The following is a 26923-nucleotide window of genomic DNA, read 5'->3' on the forward strand; positions in this document are numbered from 1 at the left end:
GTCTGTCTACCTCCCTCTGTCACCCTCCTCCCTCTGTCTGTCTTCCTCTGTCTGTCTTCCTCTGTCTGTCTCCCTCTGTCTCTCTCCCTGTGTCTGTCGCCCTCTGTCTGTCACCCTCTGTCTGTCGCCCTCTGTCTGTCGCCTTTTGTCTATCTGTCTTCCTCTGTCTCCCTCCCTCCCTCTGTCTCCCTCCCTCTGTCTCCCTCTCTCTCTCTGTCTCCCTCTCTGTCTCACTCTGTCTACCTCCCTTTGTCTCCCTCCCTTTGTCTCCCTCCCCTTGTCTCCCTCCCTCTGTCTCCCTCCCTCTGATTGCCTCCCTCTGATTGTCTCCCTCTGTCTGTTGCCCTCTGTATGTTGCCCTCTGTCTGTCGCTCTCTGTCTTCCTCTGACTGTCTCCCTTTGTCTGTCTCCCTCTGCCTGTCTCCATCCCTCTGTCTCCCTCCCTCTGTCTCCCTCCCTTTGTCACCCTCTTTCTGTCTCCCTCTGTCTTTCTCCCTCCCTCTATCTCCCTATCTCTGTCTCCCTCTCTGTCTCACTCTGTCACCCTCTGTTCCCTCCCTCTCTCTCCCTCCGTCTCCCTCTATGCCTCTCTGTCTGTCTTAGTCTCTGCCCCTACCTGTCTGACCCTGTCACTGCCTCTTTCTGTCTGTCTCTATCTGTCCATTTCCCTCCCTCTGTCTCCCTCTCCATCGCTCTGTCTGTCTCTGCGTGTCTTCCCCTGTCCCTGTCTCTACCTCCATCTGTCTCTGTCTGTCTCTCTCTGTCTCTGTCTCCCTCCCTCCCTCTCTCTCTGTCTCCCTCCCCTCTGTCTCCCTCTCTCTCTCGCTCTCCTTCGCTCTCTCTCTCTGTCTCCCTCTGTATCCCTCTGTCTCACTCACTCTGCCTGTCTTCCTCTCTCTCTCTGTCTCCCTCTCTCTGTCTCCCTCCCTCCCTCTGTCTCCCTCCCTCAGTCTCTGTCCCTCAGTCTCCCTCCCTCTGCCTCCCTCCCGCTGCCTCCGTCCCGCTGCCTCCCTCCCTCTCTGTCTCCCTCCCTCTCTGTCTCCCTCTCTCTCTGTCTCCCTCTGCCTCCCTCCCTCTGTCTCCCTCTCTCTGCCTTCCTCTCTCTCTCTGTCTCCCACTCTCTCTGTCTCCCTCTCTCTCTCTGTCTCTGTCTTTCCCTCTCTGTCTCCCTCCCTCTGTCTGTCTCTGTCTGTCTCCCTCTATCTGTCTCCCTGTCTGTCTCCCTCCCTCTGTCACCCCCCTACCTCTGTCTGTCGCCCTCTGTCTTCCTCCTTCTGTCTCCCACCCTCTCTCTCTCTTCCTCTGTCTCCCGCCTATCTGTCTCCCTCTCTCTCTGTCTCCCTCTGTCTGTCTGTCTCCCTCCCTTGGTCTCCTTCCCTCGGTCTCCCTTCCTCTGTCTCCCTCCCTCTGTCTCCCTCCCTCTGTCTCCTGCCCTATCCGTCTCCCTCTCTCTCTGTCTCCCTCTGTCTGTCTTTGTCTCCCTCCCTCGGTCTCCTTCTCTTTGTCTCCCTCCCTCTGTCTCCCTCCCTATGTCTCCCTCCCTGGCTCCCTCCCTGTCTCCCTCCCTCTGTCTCCCTCCCTGTCTCCCTCCCTCTGTCTCCCTCTCTCTGTCTCCCTCTGTCTTCCTCTCTCTTGGTCTCCCTTGCTCTGCTGTCTCCCTCTCTCTGTCTCCCTCTCTCTCTGTCTCACTCTCTTTCCCTCTCTCTCTGTCTCCCTCCCTCTGTCTGTCTCTGTCTGTATCCCACCCTGTATCTCCCTCTATCTGTCTCCCTCCCTCTGTCGCCCCATTCCCTCTGTCTTTCTCCCTCTGTCTGTCGCCCTCTGTCTCCCTCTGTCTCCTTCCCTCATTGTGTTTATCTATAATTATGTCACCCCCTCTCGCCTCTTTTCCTATCTTCTCTCGTCAATCATTTCTCACTCTTTCCTTTCCCCCTCTCCGTTTGTCTCTACTCCCCACTACGTCCCTATTTTTAGTCATATTGTTCTTTAAATGTAGTTATTTCAGTCCTTAGTGTTTTTTGCTGAGTTTTTTCACTGTTAGCTGTTTACAGCATTCTCCCCATTGCACAAACGGATGGAATTTCATAATAAAGTTTAAATTTCAATCCGGTCTGTCACTTCACAGTTTTTAAACTGAGAATGTTTGCACTAACCCCTCTCCCCTAACGCCCCCCACCCGCGCCCCGTAGCTTTTTATCTGATTGTTGTGGCCTGCTGTGAGAGACTAAAGCTCTCGTCCCCTGCCTAAGACTTGCTAATTGTGCTGCTCACCTCCTGAGGCCTGGGATGGGCGGAGATGCTCCATGCTGTGCCTCCTCTGCCGGCCCATTGTCATTCTGCCAATGGCAATGTACCGGCCTCACTCTGTGACCTGCTGAGAGTCACACTCGGCGCTGTAGTAGCCTTTCAGGTAGGAAAATCGGCCCAGGTATGTGGGCCCATCCTCTTGAACCAGGCTTGAATCGAGGGGGGGCAAGCACCCCCTCTTGCCCCCCCCCCTGCGGACGCCCCTGTTTAAGCCTCACTTGTATATGCTCATCTGCTTACACTTATACTCACTTTGGCTGTTCTCCAGCATTTGTCTATTACTATATTTGCTTTTCCTGTTGTGCATCGCTTTGGTTCCTGAAAGTACAGCCGCAGCCGGCAGTGGGAGTACCTGCAGGAGGGTGACGTGGGGAGGGGGAGGGGCAGGGTGGGGGGTAGTAATGTATGGATTAAGGAGTTTTACAGATAAGTAAACATTTAAATAAATAAAACAAATTTCGCTGAGTGCACTGCATCCCCAAATGCGATGCAGTGCGTGCAACGAAATTCGTTGTATTTATTTAAATGTTTACTTACCTGTAAAACTCCGTGATCCATACATTACTTCCCCCAGCCTGCCCCTCCCCCTCCCCACGTCACCGCCCTGCAGGTACTCCCACTGCCGGTCCCAGCTGTGAAAGTATAATTTTGATATATGTACCTTTCCTGATGTACAGTGCTTTGGTTCCCGTAAGGGTCACTTGTATTTGCTTATCTGTTTGCCACCATATTGTAAAGCACTCTAATACATGAAACGGTCATGTTCGCGCTATATAAAATTTAATAAATAAAATTATATTAAAAAATGGAGGTTGTGGGGCGTGGCTAGCAGCAGAAGAACATAGCCCCAGCCTAGAGAGGCTCAGAGGGTCACAGAACCGGCGCCGCTGATCCGACCAGTTATCCGGCGGCATAACTGCCCGCAGCTATAGGACAAGATAGCAGGAGGACCACACTATAGAGCGATGCAGGTATGAGGTGCTGGCTAACTCCCTGCTGTGGTGGTAGCGAAGACCCCGCGGCGGCCTATTCTCAAGTAGAGGTGAGGCCGGCCGAGGCGGAGGGGCAGAGCGGATGCAGAACAGCGGCGGTCGCGATCAATGAGACCGTGATTGCTGCTGCAGTGGAACCCAAAAGACAGGATTTGGAGCGCATCGACGAGCCTGACTGAAACCCATCCTGAACGGTAGCAATTTGTGGCGAAATACACAGCGGAGCACCGGTAAGCGTTCTGACCAGCTAGAGGCGTGCTACTCCCCTGGGCTGAGCGGCTGAAATCCAGCTTTGTGACTGGTTCGGGCAGGCGGGCGGGTGAACACTCTTAGAGGCCCCCCGCATAACACGACGACTCCGGGAGAAATATATAAACACTCAAGTAAAAGCCTGCATATATCGTGACAGGGTAATCCCGTCGAGGGGCCACAGATTCACGCCACTCAGCAGGAGATCAATTGGGCAGACACCATTTACTTGGAGAATACGGCACTTTGATATATAATTAAACAGCAACTCCTGGACTGCTCTGGGGAGGGCCCGTCTCTGCAGACCCCCCAACTCGTTTAGACCAGCAGCCTCAGTGGTGGTATTATACATGGCACAGCACATATATGCTTGACTCATCGCAGTAGGATCCCACCGCAGAAGCACCAACACAGAACGTGACGCAAGAAGAGGGCCAGCACCGAAGCATCTTGCAAGGGAGAGGGACGCTCCTGAAAGACAGTGTGTCAGCATCCCAGGGCTGAACTCAGTCAGACACGCAGGCCACACACATGAGGTTTTCATCCAACTGAGAACAATGGTGAAGGCACCAAGAGAGTGGTGAAGAGGTGGGAAAGCAGACAGGCCTTGTGGGTCTAACACTTTGGCTGGCTGGGGTGATTACCACCCTCGATCCCAGGACAGGTGCGCACTCACTCCATCGGCCAGGATGAGTCGCAGGAGCCTGAAAGGCCTGAATCAGGCAAAACTGGATAAATATACCTACTCCAAAAAGCAGGTGGACCCTGTAAATAAGGACAGCCAACCTGTGCCCAGTGGGAATACTGCAACGCCACAAGAAGTAACCCTACAAGACATTATGGCCGCTCTGACCAAGGTAGACACGAGCATTGGGGCCCTCACAGTAGAATTTTCCCTGATCCGAGCAGATTTTAACAAGCTGTCCACTAGAATAACGGAGGTGGAGGAAACCACAACAACTCTAGTGTCGGACAGGACCACCTTGAAAAAACAAGTGTACCAACTCATGGCGGACAACAAACTGATGGCTGCAAAGCTGGAGGATCAAGAAGGGCGCTCACGGAGGAACAACATCCGCCTTATTGGTGTGTCAAAACTAACTGGCAGCCCAGCCTTTGATCTCTTTGTTGAAGATCTCATCACTAATCACCTCCAACCACGTGGTCTATCCAACTACTTCGCCGTAGAGAGGGCGCATCGGGTCCTCTGTGGAAGGTCGAAACCGGGAGCACCTCCACGTCCCATTCTGGCCCGCACATTCAACTTTCGAGACAGAGACGTAATACTACAAGCCGCACATACTGCCCGCCCCGATACACATTGACAATGCTACAATCACCATTTTCCCGGACTAAACAGCAGCAGTTTCTAGACAGCGTAGAAGATTCCTTGACGTGAAGAAGACCCTTTGTGAATGTGGAATCAAATACTCCATGATGTTCCCGGCGAAGTTAAGGGTGGAGGCAGAGGGAAAAACATGGTTCTTTCTGTCGCCAGAACACGTGCAGGAATGGCTGGAAGGTTGGCGAAAGGCCACACGGTCAGGAAGAGCAGCAGGACTCGAGGCGCACCGGGGGGACACGAGATGGGAGATGAACAGGAGTGAGAAAACACATCAAATCACACCCGGCAGTGAAACAGAACTAGATGATGCAATTTGCGGGGAGGCAACCAGCTGGACCCTCTTGAGCTCAAATACACCCGGGCCGCCTTGGTGCCGGTCAACTGGACTGAAGACACGATCCCCTTGAACTGATCATGGGCCGCGGGAACACTGCAATGTCCTACTACAGAGACTAATGGGAATTGCTGATGATACCTCTCCTCCTTGAAACGAAGTTCCGGACTATGTATCTGACGGAGGGAGAAGCTGCATTTAATGAAGAAGCTTGTGGGGGTTCTAATGGACAGCGGACGCTAACTCTCAACCTCAAGTTATGGGGACAGGTATCAAGCACTCTACACAGCTGGGGTGGCGGGTAGTTTTAAGTCAGTCAAGCAGGGAGGCGGAGAGGGGGGTGGAGGGAGTGGGAGTGTTAATAATAAGGTTATGTTTTTTCTTACTTTCAGTTTTTGCAAGAGCACTTTTACATGAGACGTTCTCGAAAGTTGCACTCCAGATGCATTGCAGGCACGATTTCACGATAACACATACCCACAAAATTAGTAACAATGTCACAGGACCCACGAGAGCTTGACCCATTGACGTTCAACATGTCTCCAGTGACTCCCCTCTCGTTGGTTTACTTGGAATGGTGGACAAAATAAAGAGAGGCCTAGTGTTACAGTGTTTAAAACGATACTCCCAGACAGTGGCTCTGCTACAAGAGACACATCTAACCGGCTCCACTTGCAAGGCACTGGATAGATGGGGGTTTAAGATGGCAGTACACTCTGAGTTCTCCTCTGGCTCAAGAGGAGTAGGTATATTGGTCATAAAGCAGTCGCCACTAATAATACGCCAGACGAAGACAGATGACTATGGCCGCTTCGCAGCTCTTATTGGTCAATGGGACGGGCGCCCTCTTAATATAGTGTCGGTCTACATTCCACCAGCCCTTCATGCAGTGATACTCCCAGCACTTAGTGACTGCTTGCTTACACTTCCGGAGGGAGAAATACTAATTGGGGGAGACTTTAACCGTTGATGGGACCCTGGATCGACACCCCGCAAAGACACACACAGCTGGCGTCACCCGTATGGGGGGTTTCTTAGATGCTCTTGGACTCACTGATGTGTGGAGATACCGCCACCCCACAACACGTCAATTCACTTTCTAATCCGGAGTTCACAACAGTCTTTCTAGAATAAACTATTTCCTCGCTTCAGCAGATAGCCTCAGAAATGTGTCACATATTTAAATTCATCCCAGGGGCATATCAGAGCACTCCCCAATATTGTTAATATACGAGTGTTGCCACAGAGTGAGACAGCGTACCTACCCTATATACCCTGATTACTTACATGTTCCCAAGATCTTGAAAGCTGTCACCAGAACAGCGCAGCACTATTTCCTGGAAAACATCACATCGGTTTGCTCTCCAACTACCTGTGGGAGGCTTACAAAACTGTTGTTAGGGGGCAGGCCATTGCCTCTATTACAGACCACAAACGTGAAAACAGCAAGAACTGAATGCAATAGAATTAGTTCACCATGACGCCAATGAACAATACACACGCAACCCATCTTCAACCACGGCCCAGTGCCTGCGTCTCAAACAACAGGAACGCAGAGAATATCTTGAGGAGGTGACTAGGTCTCGACTGAGGGCCACACAGCATAAAATATACGAGACCGGCGATAAGGCCAGGAAGCTCCTGGCTTGGCTCGACAAAAGGGAGCAAGGGAAGAAATGGGTAGCACAAATCCAAGCACAAGATGGTCTAGTAGTGACTGAACCACAGACGACAGTACACACATTGGTGCACCACTTTCGGCAGGTCTACACGTCATTGTCCACCATGACTACGGAAGAAGCACTGACTTACATACAAGACATCGATATGCCCAAGTACGCGCCAGAAGCGTCTCTAATGCTCGAGGCTGATCTTACGGCCGAGGAGATACGGGTGGCGATCGGGTCTTGGCAATCAAGGAAGGCATTGGGCCCCAATGGGATATCCATTGAACTTTATCAAAAAAACAGCTGGGATAGTTGCCCCACATCTGTTAAATATGTACTGTGAAAGTCTACAGTCAGGAGAACTTCCACTAGATCAGCGGATGGCGACCATTGTAGCGATCCCAAAGCCTGGTAAACCCTTGACGACTGCGCCTCATACCGCCCCTTATCTTTAATCAACGCAGAGGCTAAAATCCTTGTGAAACTCCTTGAGATAAGACAGACCCCGCCTCTTCCGACCCTGATACACCCGGATCATTCGGGATTCATGCCAGGTAGAAACACAGCTCTCAATTTGAGACACCTGCATGGAGTGATGGCCCGTATACCGTATATCCAGGAGCCAGCCGTTATCCTTTCCTTAGACTCCCAAATGGCGTTTGATATGGTGAACTGGCCCTTCCTTTTCGCAGTGCTCACTCACCTAGGCTTCATCCCTAAATTTTGTGCGAGGATACGCCTACTATATACTAAGCCAATGGCACATGTTACAGTGAACGGTCATATCTCTAAAGACTTTCCATTGACACGTGGGACACTCCAAGGCTGCCCACTATCACCGCTGCTGTTCGCTCTTGTGTTGTAGCATCTGGCGGCATGGATTAGATGGGAAACAATGATTCGTGGAATTAAATGGACTAAAGGGTGGGAAGACTGCATCTCGTTATATGCAGATTATATTTTGTTATATATGGCCTCCCCTAAGCAACCCATTATGGTGCTCCAAAATATTTGTGAGCTCTTTGGCCGGGCATCTGGTTATACCATAAATTGGTCTAAATCGGTCTTGTTTGTGCTTTATGGCCCCCAGCTGCAACTCCCCAGAGATTGTCCACTGCAGATTGCTGAGAACACACTTAAATACTTGAGTATTCATATAACAGCTAAGTCGGACGTTTTCTTCAAAAAGAACCTAGTGCCTCCCCTTGAGCATTTAAAAAGAGATGCGATACACTGGGGCACTTTGCCGCTGATGCTGCTGGGGAAAGTGGCACTTTTAAAATGATGGCGCTTCCTCGCTTCCTGTACGCTTTGGAAAACACACCATTCCCAGTGCTGCTGAGTTACTTCAGGATGATAGCGGCAGAGGTTTCCAATCTGTTGTCGGGTAACAAACCAGCGCATATAGCACAACACATATAAGTTAGAGTTGGTACGACGACGGAATAGCTCTTCCTAACATCCAATTGTACTACTGGGCAGCTCAGTTGAAAATTGTCAATCAGTGGATCCATGCTCTGCAAACGGACCCCGCGTTCCAGGCAGACAGACATGGGATGGGGGAAGAGGGAATTATGTCAGCACTTTACAACAAAAAACGGCCCCCTTCACTAATCGGACACACAATCCATACAGTCAACATATGGCATGCGGCACACGCTAAACTGGGCTGGCAGGGAGTCATAACCCAACTTACTCCGCTTTGGGATACATGGCGGCTTGGGCGACTCAAGAACAGTAAGGGCTTTGCCCAATGGGGTGCGATCGGCATTTCCACAGTGGGTGACTTGTGGAATAAAGGGGAGGTGATCACATTTGAACGTCTGCAAGGACAGTATGACATAGCACCCTCGGAAATATTCCGATATCTACAGATCAAACATGCACTACAAGCAGCTTTACCTCCTGGCACAGAGGTCCCTGAGGCCACTCCCCTAGAAGATAGGCTGTTGACGGACTAATTGCATAAAAAGGCCACTTCCCTTATCTACCGAAAGCTAGTTAACAATCTACCTGATCCTACTGCGACGCTTAGGGAAAAATGGACTTGAAATTTAGGGGAACTTGATGATACTGAATGGCAGGAGGCACTAGCGCCCCGCATGAGGTGGGAATACCCTTGAAGCTTAGATTAGTACTATTCAAAATATTACATCACACCTACTACACTAGACTAACCCTCTGCAAAATAGGGGCAATCCAGCACCCATTCTGCCTACGAAAGTGTGGATAGGAGGGTACGTTTATTCACACCATATGGCAATCTCCGAAGATAGAAGCATATTGGGTGAAAGTGATGAGAACGATATCGCAGACAGAGGAGGTATAACTGGTGCCCGAGCCCAAGAGGTGTTTGTTGAATGTCTGGCAGCCGAATTACCTTACTCACCCAGCACAGGACTGGGCCACACTGGGGATAACGATTGCAAAGCGTAATATTGCCCAAAAATGGGGTGCAGAATAGTCACCGGCGCTTGCAGCACGGTGCACAGACATGGACGCTGCTATGGTGGCCGAAAAAGCAGTGTTTGTCAATGGAATAGAATATGGGGGGCTAGAATAAATTTAGGGTCTACATCTGTAAACCACCAAGAGTGCAGACAGACGAGATATCTGATGGGGAGGATGTTGGGACGCTGAGAGATTAATATGTGGTATACGTCTATGCCTTTGGTATTATGGACTTAAAGGGGTGAAATGTTGATGGAATGTGTAACAATGACCTGCAATGTATATAAGTGTTCTATGATTGGTTTATGCTCTGATCTAAATAAAAAAAGTTTTTTAAAAAATGGAGGTTGTAAATCTCGTTCTATATTGAAATATGAAATAATGGGTCTGATTCACATAGGTAAAGCACTCTTTTGAGCAATTTACTCTATTGAGTAAGTTTATCACTTTTTTCTTGTTCACAAAATTCGAGTACATGTTTCTAAAAAAAAGTAAGCACTGCTTCACACATGTTTAGAACTAATCATACTGAATTTAGTTATAGCTTAATACAACCTATTGTTACATTATTTTATTCTTGAATATAGCTTATTAAAATATTTTATAATTAAATAATAAATATGTAGTGTTTTATAGGTTTTTTACCATTAAATCATACTTATTTATATTTTGAATTGTTTTCAAACAATTACATTTAATAATATTTCTAATGGAGTTTTATTTTAATTTCGTACCTCCATTATTTTCTATGGGCAGTGGGGTAAGGCAGTACCAGTGGTTGGCAATGTGTTGTACTGAATTTTGCTCCTTTTTAATTTAGTAGTGACTGGTTCAGCATTCCATGCATCATTTGTTCTTTATAATTTCCAAAATTGGTATTTTCAGAACTCTGACTAAAATCTGACTTTACCATTAAAGAGAATTTTCATTTACAATTCATTCAGTCTAAACAGCACATCTCTATCTACTGTCAGTCCAAGGTTATCAATTATTAAATGTAATAAGGTAACCCAGTATTAGTCCACGGGAGAGATAGGCCTTACAACAGCGAAAAACAACCTTAATTTTTCAGTGCCAGGACATGTAAAACTTAAGTATCCACGTTCTATTTTTTAGATACAATGCCCTATGAGCTTTTAAGGCCTACCTTAGGGGTGACCTATATGAATTAAAAAGGAAGGTTTCTGTCAGACAAAAGGTTTATTTTACTACTTTACATTAGTGGGAGGCACTATGAATGCTGCAGGCCCACCAGAAGCATTTAAATCATAGGCCCTTTGAACATGTAGTACAATCTATGATGGACTCACATGTACAGTAAATATGGCAATTAGGTATAGGCCAATTTTACCATGTTTGAAGGAGAGAACACAAGCACTTTAGTACTGATTAGCAGTGGTAAAGTGCACAGAGTCGTAAAGCCAACTAAGACAAATTCAACGCAACAGGAGGGGTGAGAGCAAAAGGTTTGGGGGAATGCCACGCAAATAATGTCAGGTCTAGAAGTAACTTTAGCCAATGGCTACTTGCCACATTCTGTATACATTTTTGGGATGGGAATGTCTTTGTTCATTATATTCTGCATTCACTTCCACATTGACCCAGTAAGGAAATTAATCTATGCCCAGTCAAACCAATAGTTGTGGTCATGTATATGTGGGGCTCTTCTGTTCTATCTGGGATTACTCTGGGTGATTTTAAATGGCGGCATGACACACAATGCATTGAGTTTCTATAAGGCAATCAAGGAGCCATAACAAACATGAAGAGTCGGAAGGTCTGTTAAACGACGTAGCTGAGTCTATGGGGTCCTAATGAAGTGATCCTTTTGGATTGCACTGAACCAGGCCAAATGGTCACAAGACACAGATATGTGTTAGATATCCTATCAGCCAACCCATTTGGCGGAGCCTCGTCATGTAGGACACCTAACCAGGGTGGTGAGTCCAAGCCCAATGAATTGGCCAGACATCACACACTACTGGTTCATCATGTAAAAGTGTCCGTGCCACTAAGTGGTGCTGAGAGAGTGCAGTGCAAAACAGGGAATAAAGAATAAGTGATCTAAAATGACGGTCGAGGCGAAGAAAAATATTTTTAATGGAGATATTCGCCAAGACGTCAGATTAAAAAGAAGTGTATAACAGTGTGAAAAAAATCACTGTGATGCTTTGCTATGTTATGAATTAGGCCAACATGTTTCTGCCGAAGGTGGAACTACACCGGCATTCTTCAGGGCCAACAAAAATAAGATGTTGCTACTGCAAAGGTACACTCAGACAATTTATGCAAAAGTGAAACAAAACAAGGACAGACCAAATTGTTTGTTAAAGACCTGTCCAAACTATAGGTGTGGTCATATAAACCATCCTACCATATCCTCCAGATCAGAAGTTGATAGAGGAAGTACTCCTAAAAATTGGGAACAAAAAAAGACAAAAATGTTGTCCATTCTACAATCATAATAGACTATTCACGAAATCAGAACCAGCATGTAAACTCAGCTAGGCAAGTCCCAAGTAGGACAGCCACATGTTATACAGGTATCATATTAAAGTAACCCATCAGTCATTGCTGAACAATAATTTCAAACAAGTATGAAAGGACTTACCCAGCAGTATGTGGGAGTCAAGCCTCACCTCACCCGGCAACGGCTCGGAGATTGAGGCCCCACTCTGTGCACAGAACATAAAAATATACCATATCAACCTGAGTTGACTCAGAGGTCTGTAGTCAGTTTCAGGTTGTGCAACTGTGCATATAAAAAACTGGATGTGTGACTGTCCTTACCGAACACTGACCCATGGTGGACAAGGAATAGGCTGACTAATAGACAACACTTGTGACTAGTGACTGGATGGCACAGTCACCTTGAAATAAGCACCCAAAGAGATCTAGTGCCTATACTATGGTTATACAGTTAGTTGTACATTCCTACCTTTAGTGAGCAAAACACAAATGTATATAGTATGGCTCGGGGATGAAGATCCCAGATAAGAGGGTCTAGGTTAAAGACGACCCCTGTCCTGTATTTATCTAAGAGAGTCCAAAGGGTAAAGTAAGCCTAGACCTGTCTCCCTAATTTAGTTAGTAAAAAAGGAGTGGAGAGAGCTCAATTGGAAAGGTTATGGCTAAAATTAGCGTCTACCTAAAAGGAAGGTAACCTAAACATGAGCTAAACATGAAAAGGTGGTCACAGCAGGAACACCGGACTAGGCAGTGTGCATCAAAGTCTAGCTACTCACCTCTCCGTCGGTACCCCTAGGCAGACACCTAAGCCGAAGGGGAGGCAACGAGGAGAGGTGAGAATCATGTCTATATACCCCGTGTGATTGGGTAATAAGCAGCAGCTGTGTGCCTATCGCCGCTGCCGGTGTTGGTGTTGCAAGGACATGCCCTGTGCGCATGCGCAGCTACGTTGCGCTGCACGCCATTGTGTGTCCATTACCGGGCATGTGCGATGCGGTATCGCTAACCAGAGTACGCGAGCGCTGATAGAGGAACAGCGCATGCGCAGAGGAGACCCGGGTTGGTGTATAGAACGCCTCGGGATCCTCGCTAATGCGCGCATGCTCAGTGGTACAAACCCGCTTCGAGTTGTTAGGAGTAACAAATAAACTAGCCAACGGGCGTAGCGCTCCTTCATTACAGTGAAACAACCAGTCGCACCTAGAAAACGAGGGGTTCTCAGTCGGCGGCCACATGGATGGCACGGTAAATTCAAGCTCACAACGAGCGTGGCCTGGCCATGTGTGTTATGGTCCCTTAAATGAAATGAGGTATCCTGAGGGGAGAGTGAACCTCAGAAATACTGCGCCTGTATTGGCAATTTTTTTAGATGGCTCCAGACCATAGTTGATCAATACTCTATATAAATATAGACACACAGGATGTAGAGTGTGTGAGATGCCAAGACCAACAACCAGGTGTAGCGGAAGAGATCCTGGGCGCCGTGGAAGTGATCCCAGTGATGCACTAGGATACTGACATATAACCAAGAGCCTTGGCTATGCCCTCGGGTGAATTTACCAGGGATATAAAAGATGGCGCGATCAGAGTTTGACCTAATGCTGTCATGTTGCAGATGGGGTTATCGAATTACCAACTGGCGCTATACTATATCTGGTTAATGAAGTGGGTCTGCATAATAGGCAGTGTAAGTGAAGCCACCTGATAGTGTTTGACATACTGGAAGTGGGAATGACCCATTTCTAACGTAAGCTGCACTATATCAAGTTGCTGCAATGAGTCTGCATCGTGTAGGGTATAAGTGAAGCCAGCTAGTAGTATATCAAGACATCAATAAAAGATGCTGTCCCCAAAAGGCTCACATCTGGTTAGATAGACACCCAGGGTATATTATCATTCAGACCTGAGATGTCAGTTTTCAATTTAAAAATCCAGCGTTGTTCCTTGATGAAAAGAAACCTTGAGATGTCCGTGATGTGCGGTGGGATGAATGGTTGTTCCAAAACAACCCACCTCAGGTCTTCAGCTTTATGCTTTTTAATCAAGAAGTGGTTTGTTAGACAGGTGGACTGTTTGTTACACCGTATTGTACTCTTATGCTCGCTAATGCGGGACTTCACTTTCCTGGTGGTATGTCCAATATAAGCCAGACCACACGGGCATGTGATCTTGTAGAACACTCTCTCCGAGTTGCAGTTGGTATGATTCAACAACTTCCATGGTCTAGCAGTTCCAATGTCAACGGAGAGCGTCCTGCTGGTCTGGGGGCACGACGCACAGTTACCACAGGGGTGGTGCCCTTGAACCGGAGTGGTATTCCAAATGGTGTCGAGGGTGGTGGTAATGTCCTTCCTTTGTGTCCGTGGTCTAGTATGGACCAGTGCGTCCCTAATGCTAGATCCTCGTTTGAAGGCAAACAGGGGCCTGGGTATTGCACCAGCAACCGTGTTCAGGATTTTCCAATGTTTCAAGACTATCCTCTTGACCCTGTTAGATCTGGTGCTGAAGGTATGTACCATCGTGAGCCTTTCGGATGGTGTTTTATTGTGTCGATGTTCGATCAAAGCCTCACGGTTGTTGTTAAAGGCTCTCTTATTAGCCCGGCGTATCAATTGATGAGGGTAATGTCGCTCCTTCAGGTTGCATGCTAATTCCCTCGCATGATGTTCATATAGCTGGTTAGAAGAACAGTTTCTCTGAACCCTGAGAAATTGACCCACTGGCAGATTGTCACGTAATGACTGTGGGTGGAAACTCTGGTATGACAAAAGGGAGTTGCGTGCCATGGGTTTCTTATATAATCGGCTCTGAAGCCCTCCCTCATCAGGAAAAATCAGGAGATCCAGAAATGGTAGCTGCTCTTTACTAAACTCCACAGTGAAGCGGAGAAATTGATTCCTTGAGTTAAGCCACGTGTGGAAGTCGGTTATCTCTTCACAGTTGCCCCTCCATATGACGATGATGTCATCTATGTACCGGCGCCAGAGCAACACCTTATCAAAGTAAGGGTTGCTGGTGTTCAGGACATGATCTTGCTCGAACTGATGCATATAGAGGTTCGCCAGACTGGGGGCGAAGACACTGCCCATTGATGTCCCCGAGACTTGGAGATAAAGGTCATCCTAGTACTGGAAGTAGTTCTCCATCATAGCCAGCCTGGCACACTCCATGATGAAAGGTATCGGAGTGATGGTCTCTGGTGGTTTAGACTCCAGTAGATGGCGAATGCAATCCAGGGTCTCTTGCTGCGGGATGCATGTATACAGAGACTCGACGTCGAAACTCACCAACAGGTCGGTCTCGATGTTGAACTCAGACTCTGCAAGAAGACGAAGGACATCACCAGTGTCCTGCAGATACGTAGGAGTCTCTTTAACCAAGGGTTTTAAAAAGACATCCACAAATGTGGAGAGTGGCTCGAGTAGAGACCCAATTCCCGAGTTTATGGGTCGTCCCGGAGGTGGTCTCTTCTCCTTGTGTATCTTAGGGAGGCAGTAGAAGCAAGGGACCACCGGATGGGCCGTGGTCAAGTACCTTGCTTCTTGAGGTGTAATCCATCCCTCACAGGATGCTTCTTCAACGAGACTCTTGATGTCGTTGGAAAGCCTCGTGGTAGGGTCTTCAGTAAGTCGACGGTAGGCCTTCACATTGCTCAGTTGTTGAAGGCACTCTCTGTGGTATATGTCTGTATCCTGTATGACAACGGCCCCGCCTTTGTCAGCGGGCTTAATGGTGATACTGGTGTCCTTGGACAGGGTAGTAAGTGCCGATTTCTCTGCTCTAGTCATGTTAGAAAAAGACTTATTGTGTCCACAGTCTGCATTCATGATGTCATGAGTAACAGCCTGCTCAAAGGCAATGACCCTTGCTGGCACCTGGTGGCTGAGAGGTGTAAATGTGGATTTGGGTTTGAGGCCAGTATTGTGATCTATCGGGTCCACCAAATCATTATTTTCATTTGTTATTTTGAAGAAAAAATGTAAGCGGACCTTCCTATAGAAGGACTCCAACTCACACCTCAATTTGAAAGAGTCTCCTTCATTTGTAGGGACAAATCCAAGTCCTTTATTCAGAACTGAGGTCTCCAAAGGCGTAAGTGTGCGGCTACTGAGGTTAACTACCAAGTCGCTACCTCCTTCTAAGATTGGTCCCCTCTGTTGTTTGCGGGGTCTGGTGCCCAGTTCACTGACTGTTGACCTCTCTTTCTCCCCCGATTCCTGCCTCGGCCCTGCCATAAAAAAGACTGGTCGTAGTAGAAGTTAGGGTTTGGTGGGTAATTAGGCATTTGATGACCCATAGGGGGTGCCATCGGGGGTTGGTGATAGCCCCAAGGTGCAGGGGGCCACCAGGGTCCTGGACCCGGATAGTATTGAGCCGCACGGCCCCTGTTGGATCTTCTCTGTGGACCCCTCCCTCGCCCTCTGTTAGAGGGGCCTCTATTAGACTCACCTTGGTCACTAGACCCTGATTCGGAGCCTGAGGAAGAATAGTTGGATCCATACCTCTTGCCCCTAGAATTGTACACAGGGGCTACATAGGAATCACTCATGTAGGGGTATGTAGTTTCCATTGAGAAGCGTGCAAGGTCTTTCTTAAACTTCTCAACTTTGGTAGCGAGGATGTTATCATAATACTCCTTGTTAGTTTTGTTGGTTTCATCTAGAGTCTTTTTAAATGGTACTGACCTAATAGCTGCATTAGATTGGCCTTCAAGGACCTGGATTTCAACCAAAAGAGCATCGGCTGTCTTTTTAGCAGTCTTAATAATCAGGATGAGCCAGTCACGTGTGCAGCGCCACGCTATGAGTGCCCAATCCCTCAGGAACCCCTTGTCTGTTAAAAAGAGACGTGGTGTATTTGTCACTATTAAGCCAGAAGGTGCACACTTGCCATGCAAATATTCATTCATGATTATACCATGTATTGTAGTACGGGAATGGTTTTTCTTCATGTTTAATAAAGTTACCCAATCATCCTCTGTTGTAGTGATGGTAGTGGTGGATGTTGAGGCCAGACTATCCAGAATACTAGGGTTGTCAGTCAGGAGTGTATTAAGATCTTCGTCATCAAAAGCCAACCCTCCAAAATCAGCCATGGTGTGCGATCGGGGTGGGACAAACAATCAAACAGTGAGAGAAAGTAGACCACACAGTTTCGTGTCGTCAAAGAAGTATAAAAGACCCGCAGCGGAGGCTGCTCAGAACTAGAAAACAAAGGTTGAGGAGGGTCAAGGGGACTATCTTTATAGACCTACCAAACTCAATACCCCTAATCACACTACAACAAACATGAAGAGTCGGAAGGTCTGTTAAACGACGAAGCTGAGTCTATGGGGTCCTAATGAAGTGATCCTTTTGGATTGCACTGAACCAGGCCAAATGGTCACAAGACACAGATATGTGTTAGATATCCTATCAGCCCACCCATTTGGCGGAGCCTCGTCATGTAGGACACCTAACCAGGGTGGTGAGTCCAAGCCCAATGAATTGGCCAGACATCACACACTACTGGTTCATCATGTAAAAGTGTCCGTGCCACTAAGTGGTGCTGAAAGAGTGCAGTGCAAAACAGGGAATAAAGAATAAGTGATCTAAAATGACGGTCGAGTGAACCTCAGAAATACTGCGCCTGTATTGGCAATGGTATAGATGGCTCCAGACCATAGTTGATCAATACTCTATATAAATATAGACACACAGGATGTAGAGTGTGTGAGATGCCAATACCAACAACCAGGTGTAGCGGAAGAGATCCTGGGCGCCGTGGAAGTGATCCCAGTGATGCACTAGGATACTGACATATAACCAAGAGCCTTGGCTATGCCCTCGGGTGAATTTACCAGGGATATAAAAGATGGCGCGATCAGAGTTTGACCTAATGCTGTCATGTTGCAGATGGGGTTATCGAATTACCAACTGGCGCTATACTATATCTGGTTAATGAAGTGGGTCTGCATACTGACTACAGACCTCTGAGTCAACTCAGGTTGATATGGTATATTTTTATGTTCTGTGCACAGAGCGGGGCCTCAATCTCCGAGCCGTTGCCGGGTGAGGTGAGGCTTGACTCCCACATACTGCTGGGTAAGTCCTTTCATACTTGTTTGAAATTATTGTTCAGCAATGACTGATGGGTTACTTTAATATGATACCTGTATAACATGCGGCTGTCCTACTTGGGACTTGCCTAGCTGAGTTTACATGCTGGTTCTGATTTCGTGAATAGTCTATTATGATTGTAGAATGGACAACATTTTTGTCTTTTTTTGTTCCCAATTTTTAGGAGTACTTCCTCTATCAACTTCTGATCTGGAGGATATGGTAGGATGGTCTATATGACCACACCTATAGTTTGGACAGGTCTTTAACAAACAATTTGGTCTGTCCTTGTTTTGTTTCACTTTTGCATAAATTGTCTGAGTGTACCTTTGCAGTAGCAACATCTTATTTTTGTTGGCCCTGAAGAATGCCGGTGTAGTTCCACCTTCGGCAGAAACATGTTGGCCTAATTCATAACATAGCAAAGCATCACAGTGATTTTTTTCACACTGTTATACACTTCTTTTTAATCTGACGTCTTGGCGAATATCTCCATTAAAAATATTTTTCTTCGCCTCGACCGTCATTTTAGATCACTTATTCTTTATTCCCTGTTTTGCACTGCACTCTTTCAGCACCACTTAGTGGCACGGACACTTTTACATGATGAACCAGTAGTGTGTGATGTCTGGCCAATTCATTGGGCTTGGACTCACCACCCTGGTTAGGTGTCCTACATGACGAGGCTCCGCCAAATGGGTGGGCTGATAGGATATCTAACACATATCTGTGTCTTGTGACCATTTGGCCTGGTTCAGTGCAATCCAAAAGGATCACTTCATTAGGACTCCATAGACTCAGCTACGTCGTTTAACAGACCTTCCGACTCTTCATGTTTGTTGTAGTTTGATTAGGGGTATTGAGTTTGGTTTGGTAGGTCTATAAAGATAGTCCCCTTGACCCTCCTCAACCTTTGTTTTCTAATCAAGGAGCCATGCCATTTGTTGACACATTTTTGCCTTTTAAAAAATAATGCATTGGCTGTAGATCCTTATCTGTACATACATTTTATCTCTGGAACATTCTCCCAAAGGGAATAAGTATCACCAACAGCCATGGAAGCATTTTTGTTTTATCTTCTACCTATTTGAGCATTTTGTAGCAGCTTTTCTTAAACTGTATGTAATGCAAGTTTAAAATTATGACATATATTCACAATGCTTTCTGTCACAGACTGGGACCAGGTAGCAGTAAATAATCACAAGTCACTATTCTCCACCTCACCAACCAGGATTTAATTCCTGTGACCATATGGTTAGAGACACAGACCTCTGGAGTGCATTAACTTCCACTGATTAACTTAATTTGCATATATTTTTAATTACTTGTGTATTATTACAACAGAATGAATGAATGCAACCCCTGCCCACCACACATCTAACAGAAGGCCGCCATCGCCCCCGAACTATTTATTTATTTATTTATTTTTGCGATTTTTAAAGCGCTGCAATTACCCAGGGGTGTCTCGGCGCTCTAGACCAAGATATGACGACTACGGTGTAATTACTGTGAGAACAGCCATGTCTTCACTTGTTTCCTGAAGATGATGAGGGTGGGACTGGTTTTGATGTTTAGGGGCAGGGAGTTCCACAGTTTTGCGGCAGCAATCGTGAAGCATCTGTCTCCCCAGTTGACCCTTCTTGTTCTGGGGACATTGAGCAGATGGGCAGTGTTGGAACGAAGTGATCTAAGGGTAGTGTGAGGTTTGAAAGTGTTTTTAAGAAATTGGGGTCCAACATTGTTGATTGCTTTATATACAATGCAAAGGGTTTTGAATTTTGTGCGGCTTTTGATAGGGAGCCAGTGCAGCTGCTTTAGGTGTTTAGAAATGGAACTGAATTTAGGGATGCCTAGTAAAACTCTTGCTTAGGCATTCTGCACCATCTGGAGTTTGGAGATGACTTTCTCCTGAGCATTCAGGAGGAGGGAATTGCAGTAAGCAGTGTGTGAGAACACCAAAGTGGAAATGAGTGTTTTCCCTGCAGCTTTGGGGAGGTAGGGGAGGAGTTTTTTGATCTTCCTCAGAGTGTTGAAAGATGAGGAGACTACTGAGTTGACATGGTGGTTGAAGAGGAGTTTGTCATCAAAGATGACTCCCAAGTTTCTGACCTTACTGACTGGTTCAGGTGGGGTGCCCATTTCCTCCGGCCACCATTGTGGGGACCATATTGGTTGAACTTTGCCGAACAGCATCACTTCGGTCTTTGTGGAGTTCAGCTTCAAGCAGTTTGTGGACATCCAGTTGCTGATGGCTCTCATTCCATCTTTGAAATTTGCTGCTATTTTGGTGCCGTCCTTGTGTATGGATAGCACCAACTGGGTGTCGTCGGCGTACGTGGTTAAGTTGATGTTGTAAGCCTTGATTACTCTCGCTAAGTCCGAAACATATATATTGAAGAGGGTCGGGCTTAGCGAGGAACCCTGTGGGACTCCACAAGGAAGGGCAAAGGTAGGGGATATAAATGTTCCTAACTTTACTGCCTGTTTTCGATCTGCCAGGAAGGATGTAATGAGGTCTTTGGCTTTGTGTTTGATGCAGATGGCTTCGACACGGTCGATCAAGGTGTCGTGATCGACCGTGTCGAACGCGGCGGATAGGTCCAACAAGATGAGGACGGCTGCTCCTCCGCTGTCCATGGTCATCCTTATTTCATCTGCTGCTTTTAGTAGGGCGGTTTCTGTCCCGTGTCCCTGTCTCAAACCGAACTGGGTGTCATTTAAGAGTTCGTTGTTGTGAATGTATTCAGACAATTGTTTGTTCATAATAGACTCAAATATTTTAGCGGGGAAGGGGAGTGATGCAATAGGTCGGTAACTGGAAGGTGAAGAAGGGTCGAGTGAAGGTTTCTTAAGCAGGGGTTTGATTATCGTATTTTTCCATATGGCTGGATAGATGCCACTGGAAAACATGGAGTTACAAAAGCTGACCATGGGCGGTGTGATAATATCTGGGATGGTGTTGAGAATGGAAGGGTGGCAAGGGTCCAGTGGGGAGCCTGATTTGATGGATGAGATAAGTTTATGAATGACATGTGGGTGTGTAGTATTGAACTCTGTGAAGCTCGGTACATCCACGTGTGATGGTAAGTTGGATGCTTTGGTGATTGTGTCTTTAGGGGAAAAGTCCTTAAAGATGGACGTGACTTTTTCGGAGAAAAAGTCTGCTAGTGCGTTGCAGAGGGTTTGGGAGGTATCTGTTGGTGGGTTTGGAGGTGCTGCAAGGTGGTTAACTACTTGGAACAGTTTTTTCATTGTGCATTTGGCTTGGTTAATTTGAGTGGTGTAGTATTTAGTTTTTTCGGTCAATATCAGCTGTTTGTAAGTTATGAAGGGTGGATTTGTAGGCTATTTTGTCCGCTGAGTGATAGTGTTTGCGCCAATGGCGTTCTAAGTTTCGGCAGTGTTGTCTTTGGAGTCTGAGTTGTTCGGAGAACCAAGGGGCAGAGGGAGTTTTCCTGTTATATTTTGAAGTTCTGGCTGGGGCTAGTGTTCTGAATGCCTCTTCTAGACAGTAAGTATAGTTGTTAGCTGCGGTGTCTGAATCTGTCACTGCTCTAGATAAGGTATTGGTGAGGATCTGTGAGAGTTGTGCTTGATCGATGTTTCTCCAATCTCTGGTGTTTTGATAAAGATTAGGAGATATGCTTTTGTGTAGGAGGGGTCTTACTTTGATGTTAAATGTGATTGCGTAGTGGTCAGACCATGTTAGTGGTAGAATTGTATTTAAAGTGATGTCTGGGTTGTTTGTAAAAAGGCCGTCAAGTGTATGTCCCGCTTTCTGAGTGGGGGAGGAAACCAATTGTTTCAGTTCGACTGCTGATAGGTCATTGATGAGCTGGGCGGTGTCGCTGTCAGTTAGGGATTCAAGATGAAAATTGAAGTCTCCGAGTAGGGTCAAATGTGTGTTTTCAGCGGCTAGTTCACTTAGTAGGTTTAGGTTTGCCAGGAATGTGGAGCGGGGGCCTGGTGGCCAGTAGAGTAACGAGCCGGTTAGTGATTGATTACTGGCTAGTGTGACTGTGAAGGCAAGAGCCTCGCATTGTGCATGCTGTAAGTCTGCAGCTTTAACTTGGAAGCTGTTACGGTAGATTATCGCAATCCCACCGCCTTTTTTGTTTGCTTTGCGATCCTGCCTGTGGATGCAGTAATCTTCTGGTATAGCAGCTTTGAAATCCGGCCCTGATGCTTCGTCTCCCCATGTTTCCGTGAGGAAAATGAGGTCTAGAGCATAGTTCGTGATTAGCTCCATTATGTCTATTTTATGACATGGTAGGGAGCGGACGTTGATAAGTGCCGCTAGTATAGGTTTGGGTTGTATATTTAGGGATCTGGTTTTTGTGCAGAGCGTGCAGGTAAAAGGTCCTCCGACCGGGTCGGCATATAAACATTGCGGCGGGTCGTGAGCCTTCAGAAAGGTATCATTTAGTGCCATGAGTTCTCTAGAGGTGTATTTGAGCCGTGGGTGTAGGGGAAGGGCAGGGAGGGTGGCTCTGGGCTCTGTCCAGGTGCGGATGGGTGCAGACGGGCAGGACTCAGGCTTGACTCCGGCGCGAGTCCGGCGCGCCCGCTGCGCTCGTCCGCTGCGCTGGACGGGGGGCATCGCCTTTTAAGCTGTGTCTCAGGCCGACAACTAGAGAGCTAACCTCCTAGAACCGGAAGTGAGGATAGAACACTTCCGGCTGGCGCTTACACCCTCCACGCTAACTGGACTTCCAGCGGTGGTAGGGGAAGACACCTGGGCGGGAATATACAGGTACAATAACCACCAATACAATTTTTGTGCTCAAAGTAGTTCATGAGTTAAAAATGCATAAATTGTGACATGTATTTTTAAAATTGTGCGCAGCGCTCGCTCGGAGCCTCCTGTGATCAGGCTAATTCTGCGAGGGTGCGGCAGGAGCAGGGTAATCGTTTGGACCTGAATTAAGTCTCTGGTCTCGTTTTCAGCAGTGATAGCGCTCTGCGCTCGTGGTCGTCTTAGCAAGTCTAACGCTAAGAGTTGTCTTGGATGCCTTTTAAGCTGTGTCTCAGGCCGACAACTAGAGAGCTAATCTCCTGGAACCGGAAGTGAGGATAGAACACTTCCGGCTGGCGCTTACACCCTCCACGCTAACTGGACTTCCAGCGGTGGTAGGGGAAGACGCCTGGGCGGGAATATACAGGTACAATAATCACCAATACAATTTTTGTGCTCAAAGTAGTTCGTGAGTTAAAAATGCATAAATTGTGACATGTATTTTTTAAATTGTGCGCAGCGCTCGCTCGGAGCCTCTTGTGATCAGGCTAATTCTGCGAGGGTGCGGCAGGAGCAGGGAAATCGTTTGGACCTGAATTAAGTCTCTGGTCTCGTTTTTAGCAGTGATAGCGCTCTGCGCTCGTGGTCGTCTTAGCAAGTCTAAGGACGGACCATCAACGCCTCCCTCCAATCCAGCACTTTTCCGGATGACTGGAAGCAGGCAGAAGTCAAGCCCCTCCTGAAGAAGCCCACAGTCGACTCTATGGACCTGAAGAACTAGTACCGGTCCATCTCTCTGCTCTCGTTCAACGCCACAATCTCTGAAAGAGTCGTAAATGCCCAGCTGACCGCATTCATCGTACAGCACTCCATTCTAGACGCCTCCCAGTCCGGATTCCGCTGCAACCACAGCACTGAGATCGCCCTCCTCGCTGCCACTGACGACATTCTCATGCTACTCGACCAGGGACACACCACAGACCTCATCCTGCTAGACCTCTCCGCGGCCTTCGACACCGTCTCACACCACACCCTCGCTGCCAGACTGCATGACGCCTGGATACAAGGAACCGCCCTCAACTGGATCCGATCCTTTCTCTCTGGCAGGACACAGAGGATCAGACCCCCTTAATCTCTGAACCCACAGAGATCAACTTCGGAGTAGCACAGGGATCATCACTCAGCACCACACTCTTCAACATCTACATGGCCCCCCTCGCCACCATCGTCAGACAGCAATGGCTCAACATAGTATCTTGAGCCGACGACACCCAACTCATCCTCTCTCTCACGAAGGATACCGAAAACACCAGGCTCAGCTTCCAGGAAGGAATGAGGGACGTTGTGGCCTAGATGAAGGACAGCTGCTTGAAGCTCAACACTGAGATGGCAGAGGTCCTCATCCTGGGACCCTCGGCCTCTGCCTGGGATGACACATGGGGGCCCTACGGGAGTCCCCCCACCCCGACATACCAAGCTCGGAACCTCAGCATCATCCTTGACTCCTCTCTCACCATGACCCGCCAGGTCAATGCCGTCAACTCCACCGGCTTCAAATGCCTCCACATCCTCCGAAAGACCTTCAAATGTATCCCCCCGAACACAGAAAAACCATCACCCACGCACTCATAACCAGCAGACTGGACTACAGAAATGCCCTCTACGCCGGGATCAACAGGACCCTACTACACAAGCTCCAAATTATCCAGAATGCAGCGGCCAGACTCGTCCTTGGGACCCCACGACACAAATGCATGACGAAACACCTTTGAGACCTACACTGGCTCCCAATCGAGAATAGAATAAACTTCATGCTTCTCACCCACACATACAAATCCCTCCAAAACATCGGACCCTAATACCTCAATGATACAGTCTGTTTCCATGCACCCAAAAGAACTTTCCGATCCGCCGACCTTACCCTAGCGGAGCCCCCCGCATCCGCAGAAGCAGAGCAGGAGGAAGGGACTTCTCCTACATCGCAGCCAAAACCTGAAACGCGCTCCCAGTCAGCATTAGACGCTCCTCCAACCTGCACATCTTCAGGAAGGACCTCAAGACCTTGCTCTACGACTGAGCCAGAGTTGCCTACCCCCCCTCTAGCGCCTTGAGACCCTCACGGTGAGTAGTGTGCTTTATAAACCCCCTGATTGATTGATTGATTTATACAGCGAGTAGCTACTCCAAGGGTTGTTCCAGCGCTCTGGTCAAAGACCACCATTACAGAGTACAGTCTATTCTTGCTTATAGAACTAGGCTTTCAGCTTTTTTTTAAACAACGAGATAGCATCAATTTAGAGTATCTTGAGGGAGAGCTTGTTCCATGCACAAGGCCCTCGATAGGACAAGGTACGTCTCCCAGCTCTAGTATAGTGAATCCTAGGGATTCTGGCCAGAAGGCTGTTGGCTAATCAGAGGTTTCTCGAGGGGACGTAAAAGCTGATTCTTGTCCTGAGGTAGCCTGTACATGTGTGGTAAAGTGCTTTGTGGACCAGCACTAGTTTTTTAAACAAGATTCTCTTCCTTATTGAGAGTTAGTGAAGAGTGCATTGGTGTGTCGACAGGAGCGTCCTTGGAGACATGCTGAGAAGAAAGCAGGCTGCCATGTTCTGGACCACCTGTAGTCCGTTAGTCAGGTAGTCGGTAGTCCCAGATATAAGGTATTTCCATATATCCAGTCTCAAGGTTATAAGTGCTGGATGACCAACTTCCTTGCAGCGACGGAAAAGAAATGTTAGAGCTTTCTTAAAATGTGCAGTAGCCCAAAACATGTTCCAACTACAGCTTTGATTTGTAGTTGAAAGGACAGACAGTTTTCGAATTTAACACCAACATTCTTAACTGCTCCCCCTGAGTGCCCGGCGAGGTGGGGTGTCTTCAGGCCAGCAGGCCTGACATGTTTCTGGGGGTTATTACTGAAGAATAGTATTTCAGTCTTGTCTGCATACATTTAAGTTGAATGATGGCCATCCAGTGGAAAACTTTTGCAAGACAGGTTGTGGTGCATTCGCCCATGATCACTTCTCCCCTGCCCCAGGAGAACAGCAGCTGAGTATCATCAGTGTATGAGTTCACTTTAGCCACAAAGGATTCGGCCAGCTGAGCTAGTGGGGTAAGATACATGTTAAATAGTGTAGGACTCAAGGCCGAAATCCTAGGGCACCCCTACTGTCAACTCATGGGACCCTGAAGAGAAGGGTGAAATCCTTACCTCCTGTCCTCTAACCTCCAAAAAGCAAGCAAGGCAGCCCAAGGCTCGCCCATCTATATATAGTTACCTGAAGGTGAAAGAACGAAAAAAGCTGAAGACTATTTCAGTTTTTTAGCCACAACTTTGACCCCGCCCCCGTGCTCACTCACCCCACCCCCATGACTCAAAGCATCACAGTTCCAATACTTTTTTTAATACACTTTGACCACTGGCAAATCAAGTATAGGAATATCAAAGCCTCAACAATATTGTCTTGTGATTTCTACCTTTGTGTCTTGTCGGAATTTTGTCACACCAGTGTTGTTCTTGTGCTCTTCCAAATCAAATTCAATATTTTCATAGAGCTTCTTCTCTTCTTTAGTTAGGGGAGCCACGTTGTCATAGATGCCAGGGATCAGAATGCGGCCTGAAGAGTCCACCAGTTTTCCTTGAAGTAGAAAACAAGATACTGTCAGCGGTTTGTTGGGTGTACGTATACCATGTATAGAAGAGGAGATTTTTATACGACACAATGATAGTTATAACAAACATTAGGATCCATGAGTTGGTGGTGGTGTTGAACGATACCATATGCTGAATTCAATGTGGACACACTATATGTAAGTTGAGATAGCCACACATTCTACATTATGTTTTTATATATACTTTTAAGATTTCAAACTACTGAAGGAGTGCTTCTAAGAAGCCAAACATTTGGGGGACAAAGTGATGCTTTTCTCATAACTTCTAAAAGAAAATCCAGCTGAGCTCTTATATTTGCTGATGAAGTGAATGGTTATTGGTTAATGAAGTCTATATGAGCATTAGGGAAATCATATTCCTCTTGTAATGTACATTAGAAGTGGCCCAGGTAGTGCCTAGTAAGAGTAATGCAATAAGAAGCTAAGAAGAACATCAATAATGCCTCAGCACCTCTTGTAGCAGCATAAGCAGAGAGCCTTGGATCCATGAGAAGCAGTCCTATCTCAGAGGTGGGTGTGATGGATGGGAGAAGGAGAAGCAGCTGGAGGACATGGTTTAGTTATAGTGTTTTAACTCGTTTGTTTCTCCTATTCTAGCAGACCT

General features: G+C 47.3%; 1 protein-coding gene across 2 annotated transcripts in view; it reads right to left on the reverse strand.

Annotated features, from left to right (window-relative positions):
• The window catches only part of LOC147722779 (beta-Ala-His dipeptidase-like), a 423764-nt gene that overhangs the window by 29052 nt on the left and 367789 nt on the right, over window positions 1-26923 (reverse strand). For both annotated transcript variants that reach the window (XM_086965242.1, XM_086965243.1), the window contains exon 8: window positions 26125-26285. In XM_086965242.1, the coding sequence (XP_086821368.1) occupies window positions 26125-26285 (161 nt within the window). The remainder of the gene's footprint in view (window positions 1-26124; window positions 26286-26923) is intronic.

This window comes from Lissotriton vulgaris, chromosome 4_1 (assembly GCF_964263255.1).
Source record: "Lissotriton vulgaris chromosome 4_1, aLisVul1.2, whole genome shotgun sequence".
NCBI lineage: Eukaryota > Metazoa > Chordata > Amphibia > Caudata > Salamandridae > Lissotriton > Lissotriton vulgaris.